The sequence below is a fragment of the Leptosomus discolor genome, chromosome Z (assembly GCF_034619465.1).
Source record: "Leptosomus discolor isolate bLepDis1 chromosome Z, bLepDis1.hap2, whole genome shotgun sequence".
NCBI lineage: Eukaryota > Metazoa > Chordata > Aves > Leptosomiformes > Leptosomidae > Leptosomus > Leptosomus discolor.
This window is the reverse complement of record NC_141419.1, coordinates 27,922,579-27,942,365: the sequence shown is the minus strand read 5'-3', so window position 1 is coordinate 27,942,365 and position 19,787 is coordinate 27,922,579. Positions and strand designations below refer to the sequence as shown.

General features: G+C 34.9%; 1 protein-coding gene across 1 annotated transcript in view; it reads left to right on the top strand.

Moving 5' to 3' along the window:
* CEP120 (centrosomal protein 120) overlaps positions 1–13,730 on the top strand; it is a 39,670-nt gene extending 25,940 nt beyond the window's left edge. The window contains exons 18-21 of the mRNA XM_086479091.1: positions 1,104–1,226; positions 2,655–2,753; positions 12,453–12,598; positions 13,278–13,730. Coding sequence (XP_086335217.1) covers positions 1,104–1,226; positions 2,655–2,753; positions 12,453–12,598; positions 13,278–13,512 — 603 coding nt within the window. The 3' untranslated portion in view covers positions 13,513–13,730. The remainder of the gene's footprint in view (positions 1–1,103; positions 1,227–2,654; positions 2,754–12,452; positions 12,599–13,277) is intronic.
* The last annotated feature ends 6,057 nt before the right edge of the window (positions 13,731–19,787 follow it).

The following is a 19,787-nucleotide window of genomic DNA, read 5'->3' as shown; positions in this document are numbered from 1 at the left end:
GTATGGCTCCTTAGGAAGTCTTTGCTTTTTTACATCCAATTCTGTAAAAATGCAAAAAGTGACATTTTGGAAGAAAAATAGAGGTGACCAATTAGGAGATCCAAAGAATTATAATATTGATGTACTAATAGAAGAAGTTGTAGAAAATTATCTGAAATGAAGTTGTAGAAATGAATTCTCTGAAGCATTTTTTACACAGTATTCTAAATTGTTGGATACAATTCGTGGGAATACTTGCATTAACTAGTTGCACATAAATACAAATGCAGCATTTAGGATCATATTATGTGCTATTCCATATTCCATTAGGTGTATTAACATATTTATAGTTGAATAATATTTAACAGAAGAAGCATGTAAGCTGCTCTAGGGAAACATCTTATAAAAAAAATTTAATATTTTTAATGTGGTGTAATGAAAAAAGCTGTTAAACAATTGACTTCGTTTCTTTGTAGGAAACTAATTGTGTGTTGGCATTATTTTCCAAATTACCTGTTTTAAGATGAAAAGCAAAGCTCTCTGTTTATAAAATCTCCATGAAACTGTGTAAGTACACAGTAAGGGCAGAGGTACACAGTGTGAAGGCAATAGTCACTGAAGTCTGTGTACTTCAGCCTTTCTTCTAAATTGTTATTTGGCTGTGCCAAGTACTAGTAGTTTCCTCTTCCAGACGTTCCTAAACAAGTTATGCTGGGGAAACTAAGTAATAAAACTTCATACAGTAGATGACACTGTTGGCTTTCTTTAAAAAATGTGTGTAAATCTAAATAGCTTTGTTTTCTGTGTTTCTTCTGCAAGTCATGTTAGAAATGTGAACAGCAATGTTTATAAATCTTCATCTTCTGTGTATGATAGGCTTGTTTTTTCTTTCCAGTACCAAGCAAAGATCCTCTTTAAAATTCTTCCTATTAAAACATTGCTGTATACCATCATCAAGAAATCATTAATTATAAATGTGCAGCTTTCAGTGTCTGTTTTATATCAGATAATTGACAGATGTTTGTTCCTGGGACTAAGCAGTAGCTTAAGTTTTATAACCTAATTCTTTGTCTGTGAGTGGGTTTTTATGCTAACTTACATTATATCTTGATATCTTAATGTAGCTTTATGAAGCAGAAAATAAGCATAAAATTTTGGAGAAGGAGTTCCAGCAATACAAAGAACAGCAAAGTAGCAAACCAGAAATCCAGCTGCAATCGGAAATAAATCTTCTCACTTTAGAAAAGGTATCCTAAACTTTTCAAGTCTTAAACTGTCACAATGGTCCATTCACTGATAGAGGAGATGTAGAATAATCTTCTATGATGAACTGGTTAATTTGTCCTTTTTTTATACTCTTTTCAACAATTTCTTCAGACTTGAAATAATCAGACACAAAGTCAACAGTGACCTTATTTCTATAGAGGAAGCAGTAGTGTTAGAGGCTAAGGCAAAAAAAAACTAACCTGAATATTTAAATTCGTACCATCATGATTTATGCTGGGGACTCTGAGCATTGTATTTGTAAAATAAAGAAGATTTTCTTACAAGTATTAATTTAGACTGGTATTCCATTATGTGCATTGGTTTTTTTATTAAGCATTTCTGAAGAGATATTGTGTTACTTACCAGTGGAATGGAATCACTGTCATAAGTTGATTTCTTAAAAACGATACATGCCTTCAGTAGAGGATATTTTGCTTAATTAAAACCATAGATACAGGCTTAGAATTACTGTGAAGTTTGAGTCAAATTGTTGACAGAGTAAGCTCCAAAAAAATTGAACTAGGCTCCTCAGCACAAAATGCAGTCACAGTTATATGGCCAGACTGCATGTTACTGTATGCTTGAATAACTTGTAATAGTGCAAGCAAATGGTTCAAAATATATTTCTGTCTCTCAAAACTTTTAAAATTCTTAGCTTAAATACTTTTAACTTCCTATTTTTGTTAGATTTTAAAAAAAATCAGTGCTTTAAGATCTTCACAAATCTAATACTAAATTTTTGTCTGATTAAAAGAAAATGTCAGTGCCTCAGTTGTTAGTTAAAAATGCTTAATTTTCAGGTTACTGTGTTCTGTGTGCTTCATACTAGTTTTAATTGCCTTTTAATACTAGGCGTTTTTTTACACCGAATGCAAGGAATTGTCTATGTATGTAACATCTTTTTAAGATTCATTTGAACGGAGATCAAAGATTCACAGAAAATACATAGGTTTTAAAGAATGGTTTGAACAGATGTGTATTTTAGTGAATAGAATGTAGCACACATCTTCCATCAGCTGTAGGAAAGAAAAGTTGCACGCCTTTTAAAGACAAGATTTATCTATCTGTTTCTGTTAAATTAGTGTTTATAATCTTACTTTGAGAAAAAAAAGGGAGGGTTGCTAATTTGAAGATCTTAAATTTAAAGGTTACATGAGCAGATTTAGTGCTAAAAACTAATCTTTTTCTTTTTGTATAGACAGCTATCCAATAAAAATAAGGCTATATTTTAAACAAGAAAATGTTCATGTGCCATAATATTTATGTTACGTTATATAACAGCTTTAGATGATGTTGTATGTTACATTACATAAACACTTTTCTTAAACCAGACCTTTTGTATATATACATCTTTCAGTGATTGTTACTGCTGTTATTGCTTGAGCTGATATGATTTTAATTGCTTTTAGGTTGAATTTGAAAGAAAGCTAGAGTCAGCTACCAAGTCAAAGCTCCACTACAAACAACAGTGGACCAGGGCTTTGAAAGAGCTTGCAAGGTTGAAACAGGTATGCAAGTTTTCTTTTCTCATACGAGACAACCAGGTTAATATAGTGTTGGAAGCTACTTATAATTACTGTTAGCTGCTGGCAGTTTTCGTTTTATTAGAGTTTGTCTTAGCAAAATTAAAGCTCTGAGCTACTCTTACAAAAATGAGAACAGCAAAACTCTTCTGAGTTTGACATTGAACTCAGGAAAGACCAAGGCTCAGGTCTGCAAGGATGGCTGACATAGCTAAAAGCAGTCATGATTCAAAAAAGTAAATTTTTGTTAATCCCGTTCCCAATAATGCTCAGGCAGCACTTCCAGAGAAAATATTTTGTCCCTGTCCCAACCATCTTGGTCTGTTGCAGTCCTAGATGTTCTGTATTTTAATTGTAAAATGAATGAAGAGTAAAGATGAGAAACATATCTTAGCTTTTAGAAACAATGGCTTAATGTTTGCTGAATGCTGTAAACCAAAGTAAACTTACATAAGATTTAAACTGGAAGTGAAACTTTCTCCTGCTTTTGGGAATCCTAAGCTCATACTAATGTGCCATGCTTTTTACTGCTGTGGTTTTTTTTACTGTCCGTGCTGTGCAGAGCTCTTCTGTGTGTGTACATAGTCACACACAGCTGACTTCAAAACACTCTAATCAAACTTGCAAGAGGAGCAGCTTCATCCTCACTGAATCAACATGCATCTATGTCATTTTTGTCATTGCCTATCTTTCATGAATTACAGTAAACATTAGCTAAACAGTATACTTAAGAATGGGAAGCATTTCCACTGGCCTTGACAAACAAATTAGTAAATCATTAATCTTGGTTGCTGAATAAGCCTTGACATAGACATAAAGCTTCAGAATTCAAGTTTATTGAAAGGTTTTTATTAACCTGTATTCACACCTACTTCCTGCTTGAGGAAGAGTGTTTTTTTTTTTCCAAGGATTATAGTTCCTACTTCATTCCTACTGCTAGAGTACTCAATTTTTGGAGAGTAAGAAGCTAAACCCTTCCTCCCCTAATTGATAATTAGCTTTTTTAATCTGTATTTATCTTTGAAGAGAGTAAGTATGCTGTATAATCACTATTAATAATTAAATTTATCTGTCTTCAAATTGGTCCTTTTTTTTCTTAGTGATAAAAGGAATCGTGAGTTCTCACCTCCAATTTCTGAAACATCTATGCTTGAGTAGCGTATCATCACTATCAGGTCTTTTATTATAAATTTCATAACCATAGAACTGATGGTCTGAATGTAGTAACATATGTAGATGGTGTCAGCTGACCCTCTTGCTGAAAGTCTGAACCATAAAATAAATTGGCGTGTTCAGTGAATTACACTACCTAAAATTTTTCTACTACAGAACAAACCCTTTTAGTTTCTTGTGGCTTTTATATTCCTGTGCTTAATCTTTCACTTAAATCCTTTGTCAATAAGGCTAAGTATCTTTAGAGAGCCAAATAAAAGTTGAAGCAGAGCTGATCAAAAACCATTTACTGTGTTTTAAATATAAATTTGGAAACTGTTGCTTCAGGAATTCTAGATTTGCTTTAGTTCAGATGATTTGTGCAATTGTGCGTAGTTTGACCAATTTCTTGTTTAAATTGGATTAGTACCATGTTAATTTTGCATTGCCTCTGGTGAATAGCCACAGGGCTGTAATCCGTGCCAGTAATTTGTCACACCAAAGCTCTCTAGAGAGCTATACAAAACATTTGTGTAGTGAGGATTAGACGCTGAAAGCCATATCTTAGATTGTTAATAAATGTTAATGACAAAGCCCAGCTGGTAAGTCTTGGAAATGAGATCTAATGCTTTGTGCCCATTGCCAAAAAAATGTTTAAACAGAGATTTCCATTACTCAAAGGTGACCTAGTACAGTCAATTTGTGAATTAAAGAAGCATAATCTACAGGCTAAGCATTTAGTAAAAAGCCCTTATGATTTGCAACCATAAAAGTCAATGTTTCCTTAATTAAAAAGTTTCCTTTTACTTTGGAACTAGTTCTTAGCATACATCTGTGATGGTTTTATGGTTTGCAGAATATGAAATATGCAGTACATAACTTAGAAAAGTATGGGCCTGTTAACAGAAAATGCTCTAAACTTCTCCATGTCTAGGATTTTGAATGCTAAACACAGTGCCAGTGGTAACCAAAAAAAGATCTGAAGTACATGAAGACACACATACATCATACGTACCTGTGCTTAACAAAACACAGAAGTTAGTTGAGTTTAAACACAGTTTGTAAAGCTGAGAGAAAATAGACTTCACCCAGTTTACTTTGCTTGCCTCTTTGTTACTTGGTGCAAGTCTCTATTAATACTTCATTTATTATACCTTGTTCAGCTTTAGGAGGACAAAAATGTCAACAAGTTAGCTACTGAGAGATCTACAGTACTACAAAAATGAGACTTACATAGTTTTTACATATGTATTTTTTCTGAGGTCAAATTTGCACGCAATTGACACAAAATTGTGTACATGCTTATGGAGATCTTAGATGCTAAATTCAGTACCTGTCTGAGTGCAAGAAACATGTATCAAAACAAAAATCAAAGCTGGCAGAAGTGTAACTTTCATCAGTTGAAGATCTCTGTTCGAATCTAGAAACCCAAAATCTCAATGTACCTGCATATATTATTCAGTGTTCTGGGAGAAATATTTTTTAGGACTTGTAATGTGTTTGTGTCCTATAGATCTGTTAAAAACAGCACTGCTATGTCTGTTTGAAACAACATAGACCATATTGGCTAGCTGACATTCACTCTGTCTTGTCCAGTGTCTTGCTTATCCACTCACTAATTAAATTGATTAATTTATAAGTAATTTAGCCAAGAATGGGATGTAAATCTTTGTTTAAAAAAAAGCACCAAAAAAAAGTGGAGATCCAAGTCTTGGTTAAAAACTGTGTCTTGAAATCATCCAGGCCCTCCTACTGAGTTGTCAGCTCTGGGTTATTTTCAGAAAACTTTACTTGAGTTCCTTAGCTTCAATAGTAAGTTTTTCCCACAGACTTGCATGGTATGTGTGAGTGGGGGAGTGAATAGTGGCTGCTATTTAGCCATTGTTTAGTCTAGTGTATGTATGTTTACATCTCCCTTTTGGATTTATAGGCAGCTATGGCAAAATAAAGATTGTGCTTCCTTGATTGAAGAGCCTCTTAACTAGAGCACCTGGTGGCATACAGGGATTCTTTTATGATCTGATTATAATTGAAATTTTGAGCGGTTTGTATGACTTAATTTTTATTTAATGCTGATATTCCTGTGGTGCCATAGGTTTCAAAACATGATTGAAATTCACACCATGCAAGCTCCTAAGACAGTGTTCCATGTCTCAAGCACTGTGTTAGAGATGCAAACTAATGAAAAGTAGCAAAACGTTGAAGTAAATGATCTGATAGCTAGCATGTGCTTTGTTTGTATTGGATTTGTTTTGTTTATGGGGATGTAAGAGGAGGATGGCAAAATACCAAATTAGTAAGAGAAAGAAATATTGGTGATAAATTTTGCTAGGGAGAAAAGGGAAGAAAATGAGCAAAGGGGGTGGCATGACTAGGAGTTCTGAGAAAGCAGTGGAAGAGGAGGTACCTGGACCAACTAAGTGTATTGCAAAAGTAATCTTCGGAGTAATTTACATGTGATACTCTTGGTTTGTCTGTGGCCTCGCTATGGGATAGTGGCTGATGGTAATTAGGTGATGATGCAAGAAAAAAGTTTCCAAGTGTTCTGAGTTTTTCTAGTGGGTCTTTTCTATCTACAAAGTTGCTTTTAGTCTAGCAGCAGATGACTTTGAAGTATTCCCTTACCAGAAATTTTAAAATGCGAAATTCTGAAAGTTTTAAAGTTCTTACAGTTCTTACTGAGGCTTAAAACAGCACAGTAAGCAGTTGGGAGTAAATCAAATGGTCCTTATTTCAGGGTATACTATAGAGGCATATTCTCTGGGGAAATGTAAAGTATGTCAGAGTCTTGACTGAGAATTTTAAGCGTGTGATTATGTATATGAACTTGTGTGCACTGGGTTACACTTAATAGATACTTTGTATTCAATTATAACTTAGTTTTTAAGTACACACAATAAAAGGAAGATGTTACAAATGAGTTTAGAAATGCTAGACTTTGCTTTATTAGTACTGTAAATGTACAAAAGTATTTTATTAATACTGGTTTTCACTTTGCAAGATCTTGCAGTAAATTCTGCTACCTTTCAAGTACTACTACGTAGTAGAGATTGACTCCTGGTTTTAAAAAAGTGCTTGTTGCCCAATGGATTGTTAAACTGATTGAAAAAGTCAATTTAATACCTGAATGTCTCTGATAGTGGCACCAATTTCATCAGTGTGATGAATAAGAAATCCTTTCTTCTCTGTCATCATAACAAATGACAGTCTTTTTTATAGTTCCTCAACATATCATAATAAAAATGTATATAAACTAATTCAAAATCAGCATGCCTCACTTCTTTTCAACAACTGTTACAAATTCTTTGACAACATTTTATATTGGTATATTATTAGGAAATGGGTTTCTATTGCTCTGCTGTGAATGGTGTACATAGACCAAGTTCGCTGTTATGCACCCTACAAATTGTTATGACAGACTTTTGAAGAAATCAAAGACTAATGTTGGCAAAGATGTTTGAAAATCACAAAGTACAAAGTGTGTAACTTAAATTACACACAGGATCCATCACAAATTAATCTGGAAAATCCCTTCTCAGTTGTTTCATGTCTTTTTTCCAAGTTGGACTGTCTTCAACTGAATTCTAGGGAGATCTTGCCTCAGAAAATGTTGGGGTTTTTTAATTTTAATGTTACTGTGCTTAAATGTTGTAATTCAGAGGCATGGCATGCTACAGAAATTCTTGACTTTCACTTTTACAGCATTAAAATTAATCTTGTCTTTTTCTTCACCCCTCCCAAACAAGGAAATGCCAAATATTTGTCATGTTTACATTACAGTTGTGTTAGTAATAAAATGAAATTTCTAATCACATTTATCTGAAAGGAAGTCCTACCCAACATTAACTTAGAGACAAAATGTACTGATGAGAGTGTTTTTCTTCTCTGGAGAAAAGAAGAATTTAGCACTCTTTATATTCAAACTTGCTTTCCTACAAACCTAGGGGTACTGTCCTAAGCAACAAGCATGCTCACTTAGTGATACTTTTTTTTAATAACTTTTTTCCGTAGACATTTTTCACAAAAAATCATAAAGAAGGGACAGTAACTGAACAAAGAATTCTTCAGGAAAGCCTTGCTTCTCCTACATCTCTCCTTGGCTCTTGCATCATTCTCTTTTGTCCTTTTCTTGGTTTTATTAAATATCGCTAAAGATGTTTCTTAATCGGAAAAAAATACAGTTCTGAAACTAACTAGTTCAGTGAGGGCATAGAGAACCAAGGTATTAAATGAGATCCCTTCTGATCAATAGGAACGCATCAGGAATACTCTGTCATCTTCCTGGTCTGATTGAGCTTTGGACTTTGTTCTGTTAACCTTCAGTATATGTACTTCATCTAATGTATCCTTTGAGATTGTTTAAAATTTTTTCCTATCAGATTGATATTGTGAGCATGTTGCTGGACAGCAGAAACCTCTGGATCACTGAACTTTCCTGCCTCAAATAGTAATGTATCAACTTGTCATGAAACTTGTAGTCCCACATGCTTCTTATGGCCAGCGCACAGTTATCTTTCCTCTAAAGCTGCAACTGTAAGAACACTTTCTAAATATTCCGCTACAGGTCTGAGTAATACACTCCACAAACTGAAGGACTGGATTAGAAGACTTCTGTTTGGTGTAGTCACAGCTATTTGATTTGTGTGTGTTCTGTGTCTCACTATAATCTGTTTCATTAGTACGCAGGGATGTTGCTGACGTTAGTCTTGCTGTCCTACTGTTTTACATTAGGTTTCCACTATTAGTTTTTGGATGGTGTTTGCCCAACATGCCTTCAAAAGAATTCTTCTGTAGAATTACTGAGATACACAAATTTGACAGACTTACATTAATACCCCAGCTTCCTATGACAGTAGTCCTAGTTTTAAATGGGACAATTAGAGCATGAATAAACTGAACTGCAGAGCAAGGAGGTGTTTTTCCAAAGTTAATCCTTTCCTCACCACCTGCAACAGTGCATTCGACTGAAGCTAAGGTATCTACAGATCAGCATAGGTAGAAAGGCTGGAAAAGGAGATAATGACAGAAGTCCTCTCTTCTGTAAAAGATTAGATTTTTGACATCATCTGAGGGGAAGACGACAGCTTCATCCTCCACAGGATGTGGAGTAATGCAGGGTCTTTACCTTCAGATGAGAATGTAAATTTCATTCTTATATTATTGTGTGGCCTCCAAGACTTACTGCTGTTAGATAATGTCAATAGGAAAATCATATTGTACTGGGCAAATTAATTTCAAAACTGGAACTTGGATATGCAGGCTGTACTGTATCTACTACAGGGTTATGTATAGCAAGCTTCTTTAGACTTGTTGTTTGATAAGGAAAAGTAGCTGGTCACCAGACTGAATTACTGGATTCTTTATCTGTAGGGACAGACAAGTAGAAAGAAATTTCTAGACTTACTCTACATATACAGGGCAACAATTACTCTCCTGAGGCTAAATGGAACTTTACAAAGGAGATTTAACATACTTGAAATCTTAGGTCTCATGTTTACCTGGAGGTATTAATTTCAACTGAAACACAGCGATAATTTTAACTTCATTTTGAAAAGGTTTTAACTTGGGAGATTGAATGAAAGCACAAAGAATAGTGATGGTCACAAAAAGAACTAAGTATTAGTATGTCCCCATACTTCTAGATGTTGGGTAATTGAGATTATCAGATTAGCTGTCTATTTATTTACTTGCACTGTAAGTTGTGCTGTTTGTATACCAATCTGTTGGAGAATAGATCATGCTCAGAATTTTATCTTGATACCTGCATTTAGCAAAGCGAACAACTGAAGAGAAGTATAACTGTCAAAATAGGTAATTCCTTTCCTCCTCATAGCCCACTGTATACTTGAAACTTGGCTTTACTGTCTGAAGGCTGTTCAGACTGTCTGAATCCAGATATTTGGAAACCATTGTGAGATTCACTGGGACTTTACTGGAGAAAAAAGCACCCTCTGTCTTTTCTCTGTTAAGTACATCAACAGTAATGCTTGATATGTAGCTTTTTTAAAATACAAATGTCTGTCTTAATTCAAAACATTCCATGATTAAGAAGCTCCTAACATTGGAGCTTGGTTAATTTCCTCTGTTTAATAACTTGAGTCACCTGTCTAGTTGGAATTTATCTAGTTTTGACTTTCAGCCAGTGCTTTTCATTGGGTGGAAAAAAAAATAACTAGCTAACTGATGTGAAATATCAGTCTAGCCCATATAGTGGCCAGCAGTAAATGCACAAGATCTGGAAACCCAGCTTGTATATCTTTCAATATTCTCCAGCTACCCTCAGTCAATTAGTTAAGTACATCATGAGCCAGCGGTTGCATTCAGGCCGTCATGTTAAACAGGCATTAATGAATGTATTCTTAATTTATCTGTTTCCTTTTCAAACTAATTCATATTTTCACATCCCACTCTTTCACATCCACTTTTTCCACACTGAAAAGTTTGCATCAGCAGCAAACTTTTTATTCCAGAGGGAATTCCTCATTTATGGATGTATCAGAGAGTACATTCTTATGGAGTCCACTGTTACCTTCTTGCTATTGTGGAAATGATCAATTGTTATCCTTTCTCTGGTCTTTGAAACCCTGAGTAATCTGAGAAGACTTTCTCTGTGACAGCTTGGTTGTAGGTGGTTTCTTTGGTATGGTGTTGTTGGTTTCAGTTTTTTTTAAGTCTCATTGTAAGTGTACCCATTCATCCTGTTATTTTTGGTTTTAGTTATGGTTTCAACCAATTTGGCTACTGTGGAAGTAAGACCTACTGGTAGTCCCTGGATATTTCTAAGGCCTATGTTTAAAGAAAGAATAGAAGAAAAAATGGGGAAATAATTATTCTTGTGGTGGCAGCACCAATTTTAGTGATGGATTACACCTCCAGTTAGTTTTGCGACTTTGTGTTTGAATTTCTGTAGAACTCTTGAAAACTCTTGGATAAATATCAGCTGGCTGTAGTGTTTCCTATATGTATTTGTAGATTCCTGTTCTAAAACCTAGTCTACTTCAGTCTGAGACTGTTCTTTGAACCTGTCCCTGTAAAAAAGGGTGACTCCCATTGGAATGTTCTTCAATGAACTCTTGATGGGGAAGGAAGGACTATGGCCTTACCTTTGAGTGCTTTTTTATGCTTTAGTCGTCTATCAGCTATAGACTCTTTGGCAGGATTCCTGCTTCTGGCTTTGTTATTAGTATGTATCTTCAGGCTTTCTGGCCTGTCTCACTGCCATTCTCATGTCTTTCACCTGGGTGGTGTATTGGATTTAGGATAAAATAAAGTATTTTGGGGTTACATATATGCTATGATTTCTTGTCAAGTACTTCTCTGTTGCATTACCTGTTCACATTAACAATTGGAGTCTTTGTTTATACCAATTGCTTGTGAAATTCAGATTTTCTTATCACTTGTTGATCATCAACAGGGAGTGCTTAAGATGCTGGGAACTGAGATTCAGGAAACTGCCTGACTAAACTCTTCCAAATATTATTAGGTTGACTGCGTCATGAGTGCTCTCACACATATCAAACAAAATTACCTTTTTTACCACTACAATAAATATAAAGCTGATTGTATTAACAATCAAATACTTAAGATGAAAGCAATGTCAAAATTACAAAGGTCATCTTGCACTTCACAATATGTCTAGGTGCAGGATGTTTGTGTAACCTCATGCCTTATTTTTAACTAGAGGAAGAAATGCCATTTTACCTCGGGTCTTCTGTCTCATTCAGACTGTAAGACTGACTGTATTGAGTTAGTGCACAAGGTCATGTGGAAAATGACTGGGAGGAAAATAAGTGGAGAGGACCGTGCTTCTTGTTGAGACACTTTAATATAACAAAGTGGTGATGGACTCAAACCCTAGTTTTGTAACAGTGTCTGTGTAGAGCTTAAAAAAAAAATAGAACTAAGTGAACTTTTAAAATGGATAGATTAATTGGATTAAATCCACAGAATAAGTTATCTAAGGTTTCACATAGAGCTAGGCAAATGTAAAAGGAAATCGCACCGGAGTTTTGTTTTCAAGGCTTATTTTTCAATTCCCCACATTGGAATTTCAAAAGTAGTTCTTGAAGCTTTGACACTAGGCACTGTGGGGCTGATAATGGATGTTTTCCTGCAGCTATTTAGCTTTTTTCTGTTTTTTATTTTTCAAAAATGTTGTAATTTAAAATACTATGTAGTGAAGAAATAAATCTCAGTATCTTGAGCAGTTCCACAAGTATAAGTTTTATGTTTACCATATGAGCTTATGTTAACCCAGAGTTTGTAAAAGGGTTTGTAACATTTTTGCTATTTTGCTAGTTGGAAGATATCAGCTGATCCAGCCTGGACAGGTTTACTGCAGTTGTGATAGTCATACTGCATTATAGATATCAACAGCTGAGACATTCTGTTTAACTCTGCTTTTCTGGAGTTATTCTGGAGACTTCATTGTCATGACTTCATTTCTGAAGTTTTGCTCATGTCACTATAATTGGGACTCTTACATGTAATCACGTAGTCAACGGAGTTTGTCTTCACCCCTTCCCACATTAGCGTGAACAAGAAAATGCAATGGCTCACCTTAAAAAGCAGCAACAAGAGCTGGAGCACATGAGGTTGCGCTATTTGGCAGCAGAAGAAAAAGAGCTGGGGAAAACAGACCGACAAGAGCTGGAGGATATCAGAAATGAACTTAACAGGTATAAAAGCCTTTGTAAGATTTCTTTTCTTTTCGTCCCTCTCCCCTCTGTTTTCTTGCTGTCTGCCTCAAAATAAGAGAAGGTTCAGTTAAATTAAGGTTATAATTGGCTGTCAGTCCGGTGAAAGAACATAGTTTAGTGTCCCTTAGGTAAAGATTGCACACTTAGAAAATGCAGCAGTACTGCAGTATAGAAAATCTATGTTTAATGCCACTGCACCTTGTTTTTTATCTTATGGTCCTAGTTGTACAGCACCAGCGTTTTTTCTCTTTTAAACCTTCAGTCCTAAGGATAAGTGCTGCATTTAAGAAAAGAGGCATGTACTACTCGTATTTAGGACAACCTAATGTTGTCCTCCAAAAACTGTCTGCAGTAGTTCTGTGTGGTGAACCTTTTTAATTTGAGCGCTGTTTGCATTATCAAAATCAGAGCCTTGGTAGCAAGTATTATAGTTACCTATGCATGTAGAAAAGATTTTATTAGAATTTAAATATTATATTACCATTTCTTTTACTTATAGTTGTTCCCTGGAGAGATGACAATTTGTTACCTTCTATAGATTTCTTTATTGCTACAAAGTACTTCAGCAGATAAATCACCTAAAGACTTACTATGAAACTAATCAGGGCAGTTTTTAAGGTGGCTCATCCTCTGATTCTTTCCATTTTGTCAACATCAGGCTAAAGCAACAAGAAGAGAGAAAGCACTTGCAAGATGTTAGGGATAATTCTGCTGTTACAGTGGATGGTCTTCATTCTAGAAAATTAAATGAGAACATGGATGATTATATCTCTCTTCTGATAGAAGAGAGGGATACCCTGTTGAGAACAGGAGTATATAATCATGAAGACCATATTGTAAGTGAACTCGATCGTCAAATTGGAGAAGCTATTGCAAAAAGGAACATCACTTAAAGCATGCAAAAAGTTGATAAAAACAGCTAAAACTTGAACACAGAGTGACTCATTTTTATAAACCTGTACTACTTTGCAAAACATGTAAGGTCATGCTTAATTTTGCACACTACTGTTAGCTATTTTTGAAGTCAATGTAAATATTTGCAACATGTGAATTTAAGCATGGTTGTAAGTTTTACAGGGGCAATGCTGGTTTTTAATGGTTTTGTACTCATATGTATATATGTATAAATATATTTATCGTGTGTACTTCTGAAATGTTTTCTACCTCTTTTTGCATCACCCTAGCTAGGTTTATTTGTAATGTTAGTATTCGTGCTAAAATTTTTGGTCAACATTATCATAATTTCAATTTTTAAAAAGATTTTTTTCAGCTATACTAGGGAAAAGTGACATCAGCTGTTTTCCCTGACAGAACTCTTAATTCTGAACTGAAGTGCAGCACCAACCAAATGTCACTTTTTTACTCAATCACAAGATAATGAATTTTTGCTTTTCCAGCTGTAGCTAACATAACTAAGTTCTGTAGTAAGTAAGAGACAAGGTTTTGGAAGGGGAGGTGGTAAACTCTCAAACCTTACGAAACTGAAACTGAGTCAATTACTAACTAGCCTGATTGTACAGGATAAAGATCCCTTTGTTGCCCTAGCAGTTCTGCACATAGGACTGTAAGGGGGATCCCAGCAGGGTAAAGACCTGGTTCAGAAATATACATGCATTCTTACGTCCATCCCTAATGAGGAAGGATACTTGAAGCACTAATTTAGTGAATTTATACACTTGAAATTCTGTACACATACATAAAACAAGAGCTTTTCTAAGTAAAGATGTTTTCCTTAAGACCTAACCACTTTGTAGTTACTTAACATATATTTTAAAGTATGTTATCTCATTACCACTTAAATTATATGTAAGGTTTTCTTTGATTGTGGAAGTATCAATAGGACACTGTCTCAGTGTTAAATGCCAGAAATTAAATCCTCCAAAAAGCTTTGGTTTCCAGCCTTCATTCTATTTCAGGAAATTGTAAAATCGTTTGTGTGGATCTAGCCAATAACATTAACTTAAAACACTGTCCTTTCAGTAGTCTGTCCTGTAGGTACAAATGTTTCTGTGCTTGAAGGTCAAATACTGAAAATGTCTATGATTTGTTACTTTAGAATGATCAAAGATGCTAATGTGAAAATTCCTTTTTTTTACATAAAATCAGTGAACTTCTATGGACATGATGTATGGCCTTCCTGTTTTCTATGGTATTAATTACAAAATATTTTGGATTTTTTAATATTGTACCTGGCTTTGCCTCTAGGTGCATTGTTTTTCCTCCTCCCTACCATGGGCATATCTCCTGTTAAATAAACTATTCATTTAGGCTCCTTAGAAAGTTTTAAACAGCCTGTATAAACATAGAGATCATATTCTGTGAAGAATTACTTATCAATACCAGACTTTAAGAAATGCTTTTGTAATACTTTCTGCACTCTACTGTATTTTTCAAATTAGTGTGCTCAAAGAGATCCTTCTCCACTAGCAAAGCAGACAACATCGTCATAAATCCAATGCAAATCCATGAGAAGTAATTTTACCTTTTTTAACATCATCACTTTGTCATATCACTGACGTGTGATTATATGCAATTATTGTAAACGAGTCCAGGAGGTTCTCTCTTGACAGGAAGACTTGCTCACACTGTTCTTCAAATGCTTGCTCACTTGCTAGAAGTGTAGTTTCTTTTTCAAACGCTGGAGGGTGCCTTAGACTTAAAGATCACAATGATTGTGTTGCCTACATTTTTTGTAACTGGTGATTTTTTTTTGAACTGGTATACTATGAATTTTCAGATGTGTGACTTTGTTAAATAAAAATCAAATTTTAAGTATTAAGGATTTTGTGTTTATTTTTTGTCTATGTACTTGAATAAAAAAAATTTGTTTACTATTTCCAGTAATGTGAGAATCTAGTGCTGGAATCCATAAAGTTGACAGGTTCACTTTCAAAGTTAGTTCTACTTTTTAATTTCTAATTGACACTCTTCCTTGTCTTGTAAAGAAAACGGCGGTCATGTTGCTGTGGGGTTGTCATGGTTTAAAAAGAAACTGCTTGGGTGAGTTTTCTTTCTACTAAATCAAAGTGTAAAGAGTAAAAGTGTAAAGAGTAAAACAAAAGGTAGAACACTTTAAAAAACATTTATGAACCTGATAACTTAAGCTATTTGAGTTGATTTTTGTCATTAGAAAGATCACTCTTTTCAAGGTAAGAAGCATGAATTTTGTGATTATTAAAAAAACTTATTTAGCATTTTTGTTTTGCTATATAGTCATTACTCTTAGTGTTCATTGTCTGTATTAGACTGAGAAAATGAATGATACTTAAAGCTTAATGTTTCAATTTAATTTTTTCTAGCACAATTTGTCTATGTGCTTTAGTGTGAAGTACTCTAGAAAAAATCTGTATTTTAGTAGATATCTATAGCAGAGGTGAGCTCAATATTGCTCTCTTAAAAAATATTTTTTTATGTTGAGTTCCATTTGCCTTTTTATTGCCTCAAAACCATTTTAAAGGTTATATCTATTCAGTGGAAAGATCAAGTACCATTTTTTTAGTGAAAAGTTTCTTAAAATTTTTATCTTAATCTCTCTTCGTGGCAAAAAATGCTATGTGAAACAGATGCGTGAGATGAGCATATTTTAATTTATCCAGCATAAAAAGACTGCTGGAAATCAAAACAGTGTTTACAGGTTCAGCCCTGGTTCTGTACGCCCAAGAAAAGGGGGTGGGAAGAGGCCATCCTGGCATTCTGGCAAAGTCCTGCTACTGATTTTAGTGCACCCAGTTTTCACTAGGGAAGTCAATGGAATTATTTAAACACAAGTACTAATATGTTTCTGTGAAACCCAAATGCCCATAAAAATTAAAAAGGGAGACGGGAGGGGAGGGGACTCTAGCTTTCATCTGCCTTCAACTTGGGCCCAGAACTTGTAGTTGGCTTTGTATAAGGAAACTTCGATTATATCCTGTGTTTTGTCCAAACCAGTCTTTTAAAGGGAAGGTATTAGCCCAACTAAAAAGGAAGGCATTTAGAAACACTGTTTGTTTTTATGATAATCTTCAGGCAGAGGATCCCCTCCTGTCTCTCTATGTGTTAATTATTCTTACAGTGGTGGGGACTTGCTGTTAATGATCTTTACTACTGAAGAGTTGGCTCAAATAGTTTAGTACAAGTTTAAAATAAGGTAGCAAATCTGAACGTGATATGTTGATATATCTTGATATAGAGCATTAGCTAAGATTGAGAACTGTTACAAAGAAATGGACCTTCTTCCCCTGTTGATCAGAAAAATCTGTCTCTAAATTCTTATTTACTTAAGCTGTGGAATGCGTGATGAAAAGAGTATGACAAATTATTTTAAAACCAGGATGGCACTGTTTTACCTTGCATCTGGTTTATTTAAATAGTTACATTATTGATATTCCAAATATGTTGTTGTTTGGAGTGAAGCTATAACCACTGTTTCTATAATAATTTAGCAGTTATCCAACACTTTTAACACTAATACACTTTCAAAACTGCTTTTGCAGAAAAGAAGCAATGTTATGTCTGGCACTGAGCTTTCAAGTATTCAATCCATAGTTCTCCCTCACTGCAGTTTAAATGCTTCTCCCTTCCATCCACGAAGATAAACCTTAATGCACAACTAAAGACGGAAGTCCTTTATATCTTGTAAGTGCTACTGAAGTATTTATATCAGTTATTACATATTTACACAATTATTTATTTTGCTACTACTGTGCCTAAATGATCATGACCTGTGTCAAGGCTTGGATAGGAAGCACTAGCCCCGCTATTGTTAAAGACAGAACTGTAGAAAGGCGGCTGCATACTTAGATCTCATTTCATTTGTTTCTCCAGGGCGTTGTATTAGTAGTGTTTTCATTAGAAATGTTTTTACAGATGTTGGCTATCCAGATATGAAGTCTCTGTGGTGGAGAAGCAGTCAGGATTTTGGCATTCAGAAGAGAAAGAAAAAAGTCAACTTTAAGAGACTAATTTATAGAAAAATAATTTACTGACTTTCTGATGTATAAACGTACAGTAACCCCCTGGCAGCTTTAATGCAGAGTAGTTGGATTCTTGCAAGTATGTCTATTTTCTATTCTTAACTTGAAGAGACGCTACAGCCTGTCATTCCCCTTCACTGAAGACTAAAATAGTCCCCATTAATAATGCTTCTGGAAAAGTGACACCCACTACTTTGTAGTCCAGTATGTGGGGGTTTTTTTCCCACCTCAAGTGAAATACTTGTCGTTTGACAGCATTTTAAACAATTTGTGTATCACTAAAAATTTTTCTCTAACAATATATAGAGAGAGTAGATGATTGTGGAAGTGTAGTGTTACTGAATGTTTGCCCAAAGTGTTTTGATGCAGTTACCAAGACGTAACTGCATTGACAAAATAATATATCATCAAAATTTAGAATGGGTTTACAGAGGCAGATGGAGTCAAGTAGGACAGTCCACAGCCTAATATTGTTTAACAGTTACTGTGTGTTGCTCATAGCTCTAACTGTACTCTGAAAAAACCCTGTAAATATTGCTGTTGAAGGACTATGATTTACTATGACTATCATAAGTTTTGGTTTACAAATAAAAATGTAAATAGGACAACAAAATTCAATCATTAGGTTTTGGGTTGAGCAGGCAATCAAGCTAGTAAATGTTTTGTAGCATTTAGGTTTAAGTGGTAATGGTAAGTTTTCAACGTTTTCATATTTGTTTAATAATTTAGCATAAGTGAAGGGATTTTTTTATTTTGTTTTTCACCTCCAGGGGTACAGAAAATAATTTTATTGATCTCACGTTAGGAAATGTTGGTTGTACAGTACATCAGACCATCAGTATGTTCGCCTGAGAAGGCTATTTTTGGCAACAAGATATTACTATTGTAAGACAATAGGTCATCCAGATCAGGGCTGAATGTGAGCTATTTGCTTTATCATCAGCCACACCCATGTGAAGGTTGAGTCCTGTTCACATCAGGCATGAAGTTGACACGGTGCTTCTCAGCCAAATAAATAAGGCAGCTTAATTTGTTCTTACAGCCAGCACTTTAAGCCAATGCTGCGAGTCTGTTTTCATTAATATCAATGCGTGTTTGGTGTAAACCATAGAGCCTACCTGCTTCTCCAGGAATCATTCAGGCAATGTAGAGGATATGAGATTTGGACTATATAACGGTTTTGATGCTTCTATGGCAATAATAATATTTTTTACTGCAGTTTCCTGAGTGTGGATGTATATGATGTTTTAAATACTTTAGCTTATTGATTTATCCTGACTCTTCTGATAATAATCCAATTATTGCACTGAAGAACTGGTGCTAATAACCCAAAATAAACGAAAAAATTAAGCAGAATGTCAAAAAAGCAAGACCACACCACTACCACAAGGAATTGGTAGGTATGTTTCTCCACATATATCTCCATGAGAGGGCACTGCTATTTGTGGAAATACTTGCACACCTCAGCGACATGCTTATGTGCTTCTACAGTGCATTTTGCCTGTCCCATCCTACTACATCTTGCGGAACAGATGAATTTTTTTTTTTACTTCATGACTGTATCTTCTTATTGCATATATGCAGCAAATCATTAAAATGGTCTTAAAGTTTTATCTGAGAATAAACATTTTTATGCTACTGAATCCTGTTTAATTTACATATATCATTACCAATGCAGGTGGCTGTAATAGCCTAAGTAGAAACAGGTAAGTTTAGCAAGAGGGCATCTTATAAGACATTATCCCTCTCACAATGTTTAAGGGAAAAGCAATGTTTAGCCGTCCTGACCAAAAAACTTGTGTTGCAGGACTTGGTGCAACATGGCAAAATCTCTCCTGATTCTCCCACTGGTAGGCTAAGGGTTGGGTACAGAGTCTGTGGTTATAGGGGTGTTGAGTGATCTTGAACAGGCTCTGGGCCTCCACTTCCTATCAGCAAAATGAGAATAATGTGGGAAAAGCGTTTCTGTGTAAGTGGTTCACAAACTGCTTTAAACTCAGACTATCTGTGCTGGATGCGGTCATCTTAATGCCCTAAAAGGGGTAGTTATGAGCCTCTACTGAGATGCTTCATCAGCAAATGAGTACAAGCTATTTACTTTGCTCTTTTTCATTAGATAAATCCATATCTTCTTTCATTCTTGTGGCTAATTACCAATTAATTCAAAACCTTTAGAAAAAAAGAATAAATACTTCAATCTTTACATGTAATTC